Raw genomic sequence first — 12,940 nt, forward strand, 5'->3', positions numbered from 1 at the left:
TAAATTGGATTATACTATAATTGCTACTAAAATGTCCCAACAGCCCTAATCACATGTAGAATATGAAAATATGACAGGATGAGTATGGAAATGGTTTTTTATGCATGTTTATTAGTTTCTGAAGAGGATGTACAGGTAGCTGCGGTAAAACACATGTGCACAAGTTACAAGTATGATCCACTCCCACACACACACAAAAGCTGCACATGGACTTCTGTAGACTTCACTAGCTTGTTGTGGGAGGGTCTTATGGACGGAGGAACATCTCAGTTATAGCTGTGAGCTATACTTCAGCAGGCAGATGGAGGGAAACAAAGAGGTTTTTGGCAACAGGAAAGGAGGGACATGTTACTGGCAGCGGTTACAGTGAGTGAGATTTTGTAAAAGGTGAGTCGGCGACACAACAGCTGATTACACTACAGACAAGAAGTGATGAAAGTCATGGCACAAGCACCGAAGTGGGTCTGGAGAAGGATGTGCATGCAGGTGACAGACATCTGGGAAGTGCAGTCCCACAAAAATACACATACAAGTATCAACATCACTTACGGATGAGGGTGGGAGCACTTCATTACAGACCCAAGGTTAAACTGTGCCATGCAAATACAACAAAACACGATACCAGACATCACAAAGCCGAAGTCACAAAGCTGGTGAGCATTGAGGCACAGTGAGAGGCTCTATGCACTCCTCTGAGGTTAACACTGTCATATTAAAGCAGGACTGCCATAAATGGACTGCGAGGAGGGAAGTGAGCTGGTAGCTGCATATCTGCTTCTTAAAGTGGTTTAGAGAAAGAATTATTGCACGTGGGATTAAGAGTTGTGGAAAAATACAGTAATGAAAACACTTCAATTGTAGCCAAATCTTTGGCCTGCAGTCACCATTGCAAATATTTCCACGAGTTAGGAAGACACTGAACTTCATTTCCGTCAGATTTACGAGATAAAAACAGACATTTTGGGAATTAGCTCAAAGAACTTTGTATATCTTGTTATGAGGTTACGGGTTAACTTAAAGCATTCTGAAGACTTGGTTTTGTTAGCTGCTGCAAAGCTCTCCAAAATGTTGACAGAAGATAAAAAGGTTTAGTCTTACTCATCATAGACCCGAACAGTTGCCTTTTCTTTTCCTTTTTCTTGCTAACCAGTGTTTTGCAACAAAACTTATGTGCGTTTCTGAGGGCAGTGACGAGGCTAGGCGTCTCCGGTCTCAGTTACAGTAGTCGTCTTCGCACCCACCATACAGATGTGCTCATCTTCTCATCTCAACTCTGAGCAAGAAAACAATATTTCCTAAGTGTTAACATTTTCCTTTAAGAGGGAAAAAAAAAACAACAACAAAAAAAGACCAATTAATAGTGGAGTGCATGGGACTTCTGTCAAACAAACACACTCTACACACTGGCAGGATGTGTAAAGTGTGGCTGAAAGTTGCACTCAGGCATTCATCCAGACACCTACTAATCAAGCCCCTGTGTTTGCGTAAACGACCGCCAACCTCACAGAGGTTCAACTAGTGTCCATCACACGTCACGTTCAGCCACAACTACTTAAGGAAGGAGTCGAGTTTCCGCGCGATGTTGGCAAAGGAGTCGTCCCCCAGGTAGTCGATATGACCCGCCTCCCAGCGCTGCTTCCTCTCCTGGGATGAAACAGTCTGAGAGAAGGAGGGGGGAGGAGGAGGAGGAGGAGTAGGAGGATGATGCGACGGAGTCGGAGAGGACCCATGATGCTCTATCACGTCTTCATGGGGGTTATCCTGATTTACAGAGAGACAGGGAGATCATATTGTTCATTAAATTTAAAATACCATCAAATCCAGAGACTGGTAACCTAATCCACAGCAGGCATTTAGTGCATGAATGCGTTTCATCATAAAAGCATTGGTCATATTGCAAAAGTCATGATCCTCGAAGAAGGTAAGGCAGGAACAAATGAACAAAAGTTGTGCAAGAAACGGATCATCTCCTTATTCGCTGTAGTCCTGTTTCATTGCAATATGGATTTATCAGCTAAGCAATTTTTTTTATATTAATTTAAAACAAACACTCAGGACAATTCATATGGTTGTATAGTTTCAGTAAAAAGAAGAGGAAAGCATGACGTATTTCACAACTGACATGATAGTTTTGTCTCTTCACAACATGTTTACCAGGAGTTCTTTTATTCTTTTTTTTTTTTTTATAACATAGATTTCCCAGATCAATAGCACATCAGGGTCACTTCAAAAAAAAATCAATACAAGCTGATTTGCAGTGAGGCTTTTTTTGATTGATCACATTTAACCTGAGATGAAGTGCAGTACCAGGACCCAAAGGACATGAGGGGTCACGAAAGGGTTGATGGGCATGAGAATGCTACATATCCCTGTCTGTGGCCCTCTCAGCAAAAAATATCAGACTAATTAAATACCCAGGGGTCATTTGGGACAGATGTGTTAAATGAGGGGATGCTTTGGGGAAAGATGACGCTCTATCCATCCAGTGGAAATCCACAGGTGTGAAGGAGAAAGACTGAAACTGTTCTTGCAGGACATGATTTGAAAAGCTTAACTAATGTGCATACAAGCAGAATGTTCCTCTCCTCTTGATTTCCACTTGTTTTCAGACATTGTTTAATAGTGTTATTTTAAATACAACAGCAGGATTATGTTCAGTCATTTTTTTCTCCTTCAAAATGACGCTAATAAGAATCGGTCTCCGTCTCTATCCAAGACACTTTAGCGCTACATGAATATAGCTGTTGTCAATTTCTAAAACAAACAAAAAGGAATGTCATAAAACAGCCAGAGTCAATGGAAAAACACTTTTTCCTTGTGGTTACCTGTGTAAACATGTCAATGTGACACAACGTGGCACCGCTCCAGACCACTAGAACAAGCGAGCTTTTGGCAATCGTTGCTGTGACCAACTCAGATGTGTTTCAGAGCTGTTGCAACAGCACTTCTCACTACTGTTATCAGACGGTGAAGGCTTGCAGGGTTGATGTGTAAAGAAAACTAAGAAAATTCTGCTCCGGCTGACAAGCATTCCTTTTTGCCAACAAAACTGTTGTTTAAAAGTCTGGAGCCAATACATTCTTTAATCACAAGCTCGAGAGGCAACGTTTACAGTTTGAACATGTGGCATTTCCCCTTGTCAGTAACTGCACACCATGATCGAACTGAGGGCTTAAAATAAGCGGGAGAAACACAGGTTACCGGGCGATTTGGAGGTTTCAACAAAGTTGGGACATTATGACGATTACGCAACTCGCTACAGATGTTCATCCTAATGTTTTATTACAGACAAACACACCTCAATACCACAAACGATAAAGTCGCTTACTTCATTGCTGCAGTCCACAAAGCCGCTGACGAAGGGCGTGTCCCCGAAGGCCTTCTGCAGTAAAGGCAGCACAGATTTGCCGTACAGCTGCCACCACTGGAGCAGGTAGCTGGAGTGCAGCTGGCCCCCGTCGTCGGATGGACCTCTGACTTCATCTCTATGAGCGTCATAGGAGTATGACCACGGCTTCATTTTGCCCAGGAAGTGCACCACCTTTGCGTTGTGGCCGTATCTGCAGAAATGAGAAGACGAAATGAGGAAAACGTAACATTGTTTCTTGTCATTACTTTTGAAAACCTCAAACGTAAGCTGTTATTACGCCTGATCTTTACATTTTAAAACTGAATTTGTGAATAAGAGCAAGCAAGTATTTATCATTGTGAAAAGATGCGTTTAAAAAGCAAGATCTTTTCCTAAATCTAACCTAGAAGCTACGATGCATAAATATAAACAGCTAGAAAATGAAAACTGGAGTATAAAATAAGTACTACACCACAGTAAAAGGTGAAGTCATTTGTATTTTGTGTCAGCATTCATGGCCAAACTCCTGTTTCGGAGAGCGGGAAACTTTTAAGACAAGCATATGCTACTGCCAGGATCATTTTTATGACTGCTGAGGTTGAACGTTGCATGATGGGAAACGGCATGCAAGTAGACCAGTCAGCTACATAATGGACATTTTTCCTTGAAGGAATACCCCAATCATAATAGTTTCAGCATACTTGGATATAGATAGATATATCTTTTAATGTCTATGTGGGGGGGTATATGTGTGCTGTGTGGGTATTAATTTGAGGATGTGTGTGAAAATGACCAGACGTGTGTTTTTAACCCTGAGTGTGCGAGTTTTTCTATGTTAAATGTTGATTTTTTTATGCAACGCACTTTGGATTACTATTTAATGAAAAGTGCTATACAAGTAAAGTTTGATTTGATTTGGCACTGTGTATTTTTACAAATGTCAACACGTACTAGTGATATGCAATCACAAAAATGGCTTCTGTAAGAAAATAGTCTAACACATGACTCGTGCCCAAGATTACAAATTAAACATGTATATTTTCCTGGAGTAATTATTTGTAAAATATGTTGCAACCAACCATTAAAGCAAAGCCCTGAACCTGACGGCAGCAATACTCTACCTCCGTCTCACACGTACACGCAGGAATCATCTGTGATGCTGCCGTCTGTTGATTTTAAATGAACATCAACTGTTTGCCAAACTGAATTGTGGGTTTATTGTGTCACAGTGGAAGCAGTCGTTGCGTCAGAAGTTAAGAAAAGTTAGACTTCTCAGGCATCAGCTCGAGTCTCAGCCAATTGAATTGCAGCTACACAAGTAGAGCCAACCAATGAACTCAGATACAAGGCCACACTGCCATGTCTTTACATAAAGAGGAAAATCTGATTATTGAACACACAGGGGTGTACCAATCCTACTTTTCACACCCATCTAATACCATTATTCAACTATTGAGCTCAGCACAAGGAGACACACTTTAACATTTCTTTCAAAACTTAATAATTTTATTGTTAGACAAAGTGTAACAAAATAACATAAATGTAGTGGATCGTGATCATTTCTACATGAAGAATTCCAGATAAAATAGAATCAAACTTAAATTAACAAAATAAAATGAGCAGCTGAAACTGAACATACACAAATAAAAACATTGTAACACATCAGCTCATTAAATATAAATGTATTTAAATTAATACATTTATTTAAATAATACATTTGTTTAAATATATATTTGAATAGATTTATCTTGATATTTATGTATTTATTTGATGAGACAGGTTAGTTTTACCCTACTGATGTGTTGCAATAGTAATCGGAAACCTTGTTACGACTTTTACTTCCTCTAAATAGTCTAGTTTGATCGTCTTCGTCTATTTCATGACACTAAAGTGTCATTAAATAAATAAATATACAATATAGACCTTAGTAAAATCATTTTTCAGTTTCCTTATTTTAATTTGACTACTTATAGGCTACTTACCGAACCAATTTTCTCAAAAAAGACAAAAAATATGGCTGTATTTTTTGTTCTAAATAGTGCTCTGCTCTAAAAAACACCCAACCATAGACCTAAATATGCAGCTCTGAGGTGACCTTGCGCCACATTTGAGGCCTCTTCAAAACACAAACCCAACCAGGACGCTGTGACTGGGAAAGCTACAGAAACAGCCGGACAAGAAGAAGCCATGAAAGCCTGAGTGCATTAATTGATTATTGTGTGTGTGTGTGTGTGTGTGTGTGTGTGTGTGTGTGTGTGTGTGTGTGTGTGTGTGAACTATGGGTGTGGTTGGGTGATAAATCCATTAACTCAGTCCCCTCGTGTCTGTTTGGGAACAGAGAGGGCCTTCCACGACCTAATTCATTATACGTTTAGATGAAAACCTGATTTAAGGTTTAAACTGGCACAAAGGAAAAGACTGAGTAACAAAAACACACCTCAGCGTGTGTAAGTGTGTGTGTACTCACTGTTTAAAAGCTGGCAGGTAGGTGTAGATGGCAATACTGCTGAGGTTGTAGATGAAAGGGAGGTGTTTGGAGATGTCCGCCGTCGCCCAGGTGTCAAAGTAACTGTTGAGTATTCCCTGATCTCCACCTGCAGACAAATTAAATTAAATTAAAAAAATGTTAAAAAAAATAAATAAATCAAAAGACAAAGACAATCAGCTGCTCTGACTAAACACATTGTAAGAATCAAACTCACAAAAGGCTTTTCACATGTTATGCGAGTTCTTCTTTCTTGTGATACAATAAGCGCATTCATGGCATCTATTTCAGTAGCTTTCTTAATAAGACTGATTCTTTTTTAACTTCGGCAGCATTACTCTTATCTAACTTCTCTGTTGGTGTCGTAACACACAGTCAAACACACTCAAGTACACACTCTCTGAATGAGCGACGCCACTAACGCATTCTGTACATTCTCATAGACTGTCTGCTGGCATGTAAAAATAGAAGGTGAAACATGCGTCGCTGCAGAGCTGCATGGGCAAGACGATGCTTCACTCGGACAACATCGCAGAGAATTTCATTTCATCACAAATGTCGGTTTGGTGACCTACAACTGAAAAGTTGCATTTACTTATGTAGTATGGTCTATTTGTTTGTATACTGGAGATGTATAACAAAAACCTTAATTTAAAATACTTTGGGACTTCATCAGTGCCACACCAACTGGATGCACCCCGAGCACTTTTCCACAACCAACCAGCAAGAATAACTGTTGCTGATTTACTCATCCCTCCTCCATGTTTCCACTAGTCAAAATATCTATGTGAAAGTGTCTGTTACATAAGTTTCTCTTTTAGTTGTATTTTAAAGTCGTTATATATAACACAGGGGTCACTGGACTCCACGGGTACTTCCCAAACCTTTTGTGAAAAGTAGTCACCATTATTGGGCAAAACCAGTTTAGTTACCTCAGATATGCCACCATTGGGTAACAATAACGTGATACCATTGGATTAAAATCTGCTCCAACTCGCGTGAAATATACTTTGTTTGTTCAGCTGCTATGTTTGAGCTCCTCACAGGAAGTAAATAAAAGGAAACGAAAAACAGCAGCTGCAGAGAAAGAACCAAAGCTGATACCTAGAGGTCGGTGATGTAATTACAGCTCAACCCAACCAAAAATGCAGAAGTATAAACACCAGACACGACATAGACGCTGTGAATGGCTGTAACGTAGAAGTATAAACCAGAATCTCATACTTCTATGAACACATCGGTTCTGTTGAACTCTAAATCTCTTGTATTCAGACAACTGTTATGTTGTTCTAAACTATATTTTCCTTTTCATGATCTCTCATTTTCTCAGTTTTCTAAACGTCCAAGTGTATGTATGCACATGCATGCGCACAGACTCACCATCAAAGCTGCCATGTTCAGTACTGAATTCCAACAGTTTGTCGTGCGTCTCTTTGGACGGTCGCAAGACAAACACCCCAGAGTTGAAACAGTCTGGCCAACCAGGATCCGGAGCTGCAGACAGCTCCTCCCTCTCAAACAGTTCGTCTATGTTGGACAGCACCTGCACAAGTACAAATAAGATGTTGTCAGTAGAGTTGCTCTTATACCGATACCAGTACCGGAAATACCGTATTTTCCGCACTATAAGGCGTACCTAAAAGCCTTTAATGTTCTCAAAAACCGGCAGTGCGCCTTATATATGATCATTACGGTAATATCTGTTACAGTAGTCAGGGGGATTGTGGGTAATGCCTGTATTGACCCGAATATAAGACGACCCTGATTGTAAGACGACCCCCTCTTTTTCAAGACTCAAATTTGAAAAAAGACTTTCTTAACACCAAATTAAATTTTTATACAGAAAATAATTAAAGTACATCTGAAACAAATGATTATAACAATATATTTGAGAGAAAAAGCATGTTATTTTGCCTCATTTAAATCATGATCTTGAAGTTTGCATCATAACTTCTTCCACTCACTTTTCTCCAGATTGTCCCTACGTTTCACCATTTTCTGTTATCTCTTCTGTTATTTCCTTGTCTTTTCTTTCTTACCACTATTTTTTATTTTTCTTCTTCATGCTACTGCTATTTTTATTTTTCTTCTTCGTGACAGGGGTTTGCTTTGGCCTGGGAAGTTAAGTTCAGCATTCGCTTTAAAGATATCTGGCGCCATCTAGTGTTGTGAATTGGTATAACGTCTAGACCCCGAATGTAAGACGACGCCCACTTTTTCAGTCTTATTTCAATGCAAAAAACCCCGTCTTATATTCGGGCCAATACGGTAGTTGGTGTCGCCGAAGTAACGGCGCTAAAAACGCCAGGAATCGTCACAGACATTCAAGACAACAGCAGCGACGCTGACTCGCATAATGGCGACTTTGACGAGACGGAGCAAAGCTGGTTTTTATTTTGTTAATAAAGTTTGACATAGGGTACTTTTTTTCTTGGTTTTTTTTTTTTGCATTTGCTGTAGCATTTTGTAACATTTCCTGTAGCGCAGCTCCATCAGGTAGATACGTAACTCAACCCCAGCCACTATAGTACGGTATTTTACCATATATTTAGTGCGCCTTATAGTGCAGTGCGCCTTGTATATGGAAAAGGTTTTAAAATACGTCATTCATTGAAGGTGCACCTTATAATGCAGTGTGCCTTATAGTGCGGAAAATACGATACTCGCATATATTGTCAAAATAAGAGCATCAGTATCAAAAAGTGATACAATGTATCAGATCATTTGAGGCTGGAAAATAAGAAAATTTGCAGTTATTCAAAGGAATACAGATGTTTGAGGTTAAAATGTATTTTTATTGGCCTTTAAGCCAAGTCCAGGTCATGCATTTTCTTTGTTACATGTCTGATTTCCGCAAAGCCAAAGATTTAAAGTGGGAGGAAAAATATCAAACAATGACTATCATCTTTTCATTAACGCTGCGTGGATTCCCCTGGGCAACCCGGTTCGTTTCTCACCAGTGTATCTGCATCCATGAACACACACTTGCTGTATTGCGTGAGCGTCCAGCAGTGCAGCTTGGTGAGCGTCACTCCCAGGTCCGGCCGCTTCATCATGGCCAGATGAGCCGCGTCGCCCGAATCCAGCACATCCACCACAGACACCTCATCAAAAATAGAGTGGAGTGTGTCTCTGCAACCCACAGACACACAGAGTGGGACTTCTGTCAGTGCCTGCGCTAAATATACAGTAACCCGCATGTGGACGAAGGCTGGAGAGATGTGTTCTACCTGCAAGGCTCTGTAACGGAAGGTCCTATGAGTGCCACCAGCTTCTTGGTTGTGTTGTGATTTCGTAACGACTGTCCGAGAACCATTGCTCCCTTGGCATAGTTGTCGTTCGTGGCCAGCGTCACAAAAGCTTGGTCTGCTTGGCGAAACACACTCATGGGCTACTTGAACAACATGTCATCATACATTTCTCATATTATTATTGTTTTCCCATTAAAAGTTTCAGTTAGAGACCGAAAGCCCTCACTGAACTGCTGCTCAAAGTCTCCGGCGTTTTCAAACATACGCAGGATTGTTTGAATACTTTAACAATGAGGGGAAGAAGAACTCTTCTTCCTTGAAAAGAAACTGATACAGCCCAGTTTTGTCACTTTGTCAATGATTAAAATGTCAATTTATCTATTTGTCAGTTTTGTTTGTCATAGATAACCTATTAATCATGATGGTGTTTAGGAAAAATAAATCCCAAAACTGCATCGGGGGTGTACAGGCACAAAGTTCACAGCTTTTAGTACTCAAAATAAACTTTCTTACAAAGAGTAAAAAGAGTGTACATTACAAAATTACCAGCGGATTAATTAACATCTTGTCAGAGTGACGAAGCAACTTTGAAAGAATTTTCTTTCTTCTGTCTTTCCTCCAAAATAGAAATGAGCCCTACCCCCAATACTTAAAGAAGGTTCAATGTCCAAACTGAATGCATGACGGGCAGCAGGGGGCTCAAAGCAGGCCCTGAGCCAAAAAAAGAGTGTTCATCAAGCTGACTGCCTCGGTTGTCGGGGGCTTCTGGGAAACCTGATCTGTGTGACTCTGTCCCATGCTTGCAGAGGGCTGATCGAGGGAACTATAAATCGCCTATCAAAAGGCCAGAGTGTAAGAGTAAGGCCCTGCTCATCTGCAACTCCCCCGACTTATCTGTTACTGCACAGTCTTATGACCGCACACTCCTGGGTAGATTCTTTACCCTGGTACGCTCCCACAAAAACACTTCTAGTACATCATAGACTGATATTATATATTCAGGACATTCATCTATGTATGAACCTAAAAACATGTTTACATGTCAGTTTTATGAAACTGTAATGCAGAGTGGTTCTGGTGCCCCAGCGTCCAAACTAAATGGCTTATTCCTTCCACATACTATTCACATTTGAATTGACTGCTGTCAGATTTATTCTTGTATTAATAGTAAGATGTTATTAAAAAAAGAAAAAGAAATAAATAACCCAAGAGGCCTTTTATAGCTATGGGAAAAAGAAGTCCGTGGCAAGCACGTAGACCCCATAAAATACTCGTCAAGTTGAGGGAAAGGAGTATTAACACAAGACGTTCAGGAAGATACCTTTAAAAATAAAAGCATGGAAACATCTAAAAAGTTTTAAATTGAAAACGTGGTTTGGATAAACTAAAAGGCAAATAAACATTGAGCTTTACAGTTTTTAAATTCTGCCTTTGGACACAACACAGTTTGCATCCACCTGGGACAATAACTAATAACATACCCGTAGGAGCTGGTTTAAGTCCTTAAGGGCTTACAGTCTACTCCTCTTGAGTTCATAAAAGTAAAAGCTCTGCAGCTAATCATTAATTTTTAAATCTTTAATAGTCCTTTGCTGAAAACATTACAACACTGACAAAGGCTCATCATGACACACCATTCTCAAAACATCCCTTGAGAATAAGGTGATCTCTATGGTGCTCAGAAATCTCAAGCATTTCAAACCTGAAACCACCGCGTCTCAAGCCAGAGAGCATTGATAAGCTCATACGGGTCTGTCTTTACAGGAACCCCAACGTTTGAAACCAGTATTGGAAAAGTAAGCAGCAAATACGAGCTGGTTACTTCTGATTTATTTCTCAGTGAGAACAAAATAACTTGCTCGAGAGCATTTTACTGCCCTTTTCGACGTGTCACTTATAAGTGACTCCATAACCCCTGTGAACTGGGCTGTTAAGGTGCATCTCGCTGAAGCTTGATAAGACTGACCCAGATAACCGCAGCAGCTGGGCACAGGCCTCCTACTCTTTATCGTGTACTGTATATTGGTGTACGTTGTACATTTAAAACCACCTGCAGCACTTCTTTATCAGAAGGGGCCTCAAGCAACGCGAGCCTCACCATGCAGGTACACTAAAACCTTTGTTTCAGCTTTTTGTACTGTGTTTGTACTTCAACTCTGAACATGAAGCCACAAGCAGCAGCTGATTGTGCTATGTTGACCAACACCAACATGCGTAACTCACTTCCACTTCATCATGGATCTTTACCACATGAGAGATGACGCAGAGATGGCAGCTTATACAAGGCTGAGTAAATTCACTTTTAAATTGTGAAATTGTGCCAATCATTCTCAGATCTTTAAAATCTAACTTTGGGGAGCCCTCACTACAAGAATTAGTTGAAAGATAGCAAATTTAATGAATTACTGATACATCCCTTCTCTGGGTGCTATTACTCATATATAAAACCAATCAGAGAAACGACACGTCGTCTACAAAGTAACGAGATTAGTATCAAAAAGAGATGTGAAAAAAAGGCGTGATGAAAAGTAGGAACGCGGGAGAACGACTGTTGTCGGTTTTGCAGTAAAAATTTGCTGATTAAAGTTTTTATTAACAAACCTGCTGCCATCCTTGTTTTAAAAAGTGGCTCTCAGGGGCTCCTGTATGAGAGTTGCATAAATCTGACCTCCGCCACATTGTGATTGGTTCGGTATTTTCTGTACCGGTGAAAATGGCTGTAGAGGGGATAAATCAAAATATATTTGAGGACATCAGCTACTTATAAAAGCCAAATCGCACCATTTTTTTTAAAGCTTCTTCTCTAAGAAATGTCACCAAGATAATATGTGCTCAAAAGAATTGCGTGAGAGTCCTAGTTATCATAATAACAAGTTATTATTAATTATTATTATCTTGGTTTTTCGTGTTAATTTATTCCCATAAATGGCATCAAAATTCAAGCACAGACTAGGCCAGATTACTTTTTAATAAGTATTTGAGCAAAGTGCTTTGGCAATCCAATTTAAAATTTAAAAATGTGTTGTTTTGTGGGGGGTTTCTTTCCCCCAACACATGCATGGCAACTGACAAAGTTGGTGGTTTGGCTTTAAATTGAAACCGGATATGCGGTTTTTCGCAACCGTCGACTTTACTTTGGTCCAAAGCGCCGCGGCGACTCATCACATGAAGCATCGCAATCTTTAAAAAAACGAGCCCAGAAATAACTCCGCCGGCCGGCCGCCTGACAGCGGCGGAGGAGCCGCAGCTGTTCTCCGCCGCGCCGCACAAATACAACAGGCTGATTTATGGTTCCGCGTTACACCAACGCAGAGCCTACGGCGTACCCTACGCCGTAGGCTCTGCGTCGATTTAACGCGGAACCATAATTCAGGCTTCACGGGCAACGCAGACAGATGGCGCAGCTGCGGTCCGGAGGGCCGGGGCTCGGGGGTCTTACAGGGGGTCTCTTACCCGACATGGTGCGCGGCGGAGGGGCCACCCGAGGCTCGGGGATCGGGCTGGAGCGGATGGACGGATGGCAGTGCGGCGGACAGAGACGCAGCAACTGAGAGCAGTCCAGCACGGGAATTAAGCCCCACATTTTCCGCGTCACGTGACCTCTGACAGCTGACACGCCCCCCGCTCTCACGCCCTTCACTATAAAAGTAAATACACAGCAACTGTTTAGCTTTATTCTGTAAACTTGTGATTGAGACCAGCCCCCAGCACTGAGAAAATGACTAAGAATGTTTAGTAGAAAGACATTGTTTTATTATAATATATACAAGTAGCACTAAGTTGAGTACATCACATTATCCCAGGTAACAGTCACACGTGGTGTAATCTGCAGTAGAAACAGAGGTGTCAAAAGTA

At 40.8% G+C, this 12,940-nt stretch overlaps 1 protein-coding gene across 1 annotated transcript; it reads right to left on the reverse strand.

Moving 5' to 3' along the window:
- Positions 1-91: 91 nt before the first annotated feature.
- On the reverse strand, positions 92-12,682 carry gyg1a (glycogenin 1a). The gene is made up of 7 exons (XM_061742900.1): positions 12,539-12,682; positions 9,065-9,200; positions 8,792-8,966; positions 7,215-7,377; positions 5,817-5,943; positions 3,329-3,560; positions 92-1,761 (listed from the first exon to the last, which is right to left on the reverse strand). Exons 1-7 carry the CDS (start codon positions 12,666-12,668, stop codon positions 1,549-1,551), a joined length of 1,176 nt encoding a protein of 391 aa, XP_061598884.1. The 5' UTR covers positions 12,669-12,682; the 3' UTR covers positions 92-1,548.
- Between the last annotated feature and the right edge of the window lie 258 nt (positions 12,683-12,940).

This window comes from Cololabis saira, chromosome 16, assembly GCF_033807715.1.
Source record: "Cololabis saira isolate AMF1-May2022 chromosome 16, fColSai1.1, whole genome shotgun sequence".
NCBI lineage: Eukaryota > Metazoa > Chordata > Actinopteri > Beloniformes > Belonidae > Cololabis > Cololabis saira.

What these genes read in the sequence shown, in the direction of transcription:
- gyg1a (XM_061742900.1), bottom strand. Translation starts at nt 12,668, where the DNA reads ATGTGGGGCTTAATTCCCGTGCTGGACTGCTCTCAGTTGCTGCGTCTC. An exon ending in TCCGCCGCGCACCATGTCGG is followed by an intron (nt 9,201 to 12,538) that starts GTAAGAGACCCC and finishes TTCGCCAAGCAG; the next exon opens with ACCAAGCTTTTGTGACGCTG. An exon ending in TCCGTTACAGAGCCTTGCAG is followed by an intron (nt 8,967 to 9,064) that starts GTAGAACACATC and finishes TGTGGGTTGCAG; the next exon opens with AGACACACTCCACTCTATTT.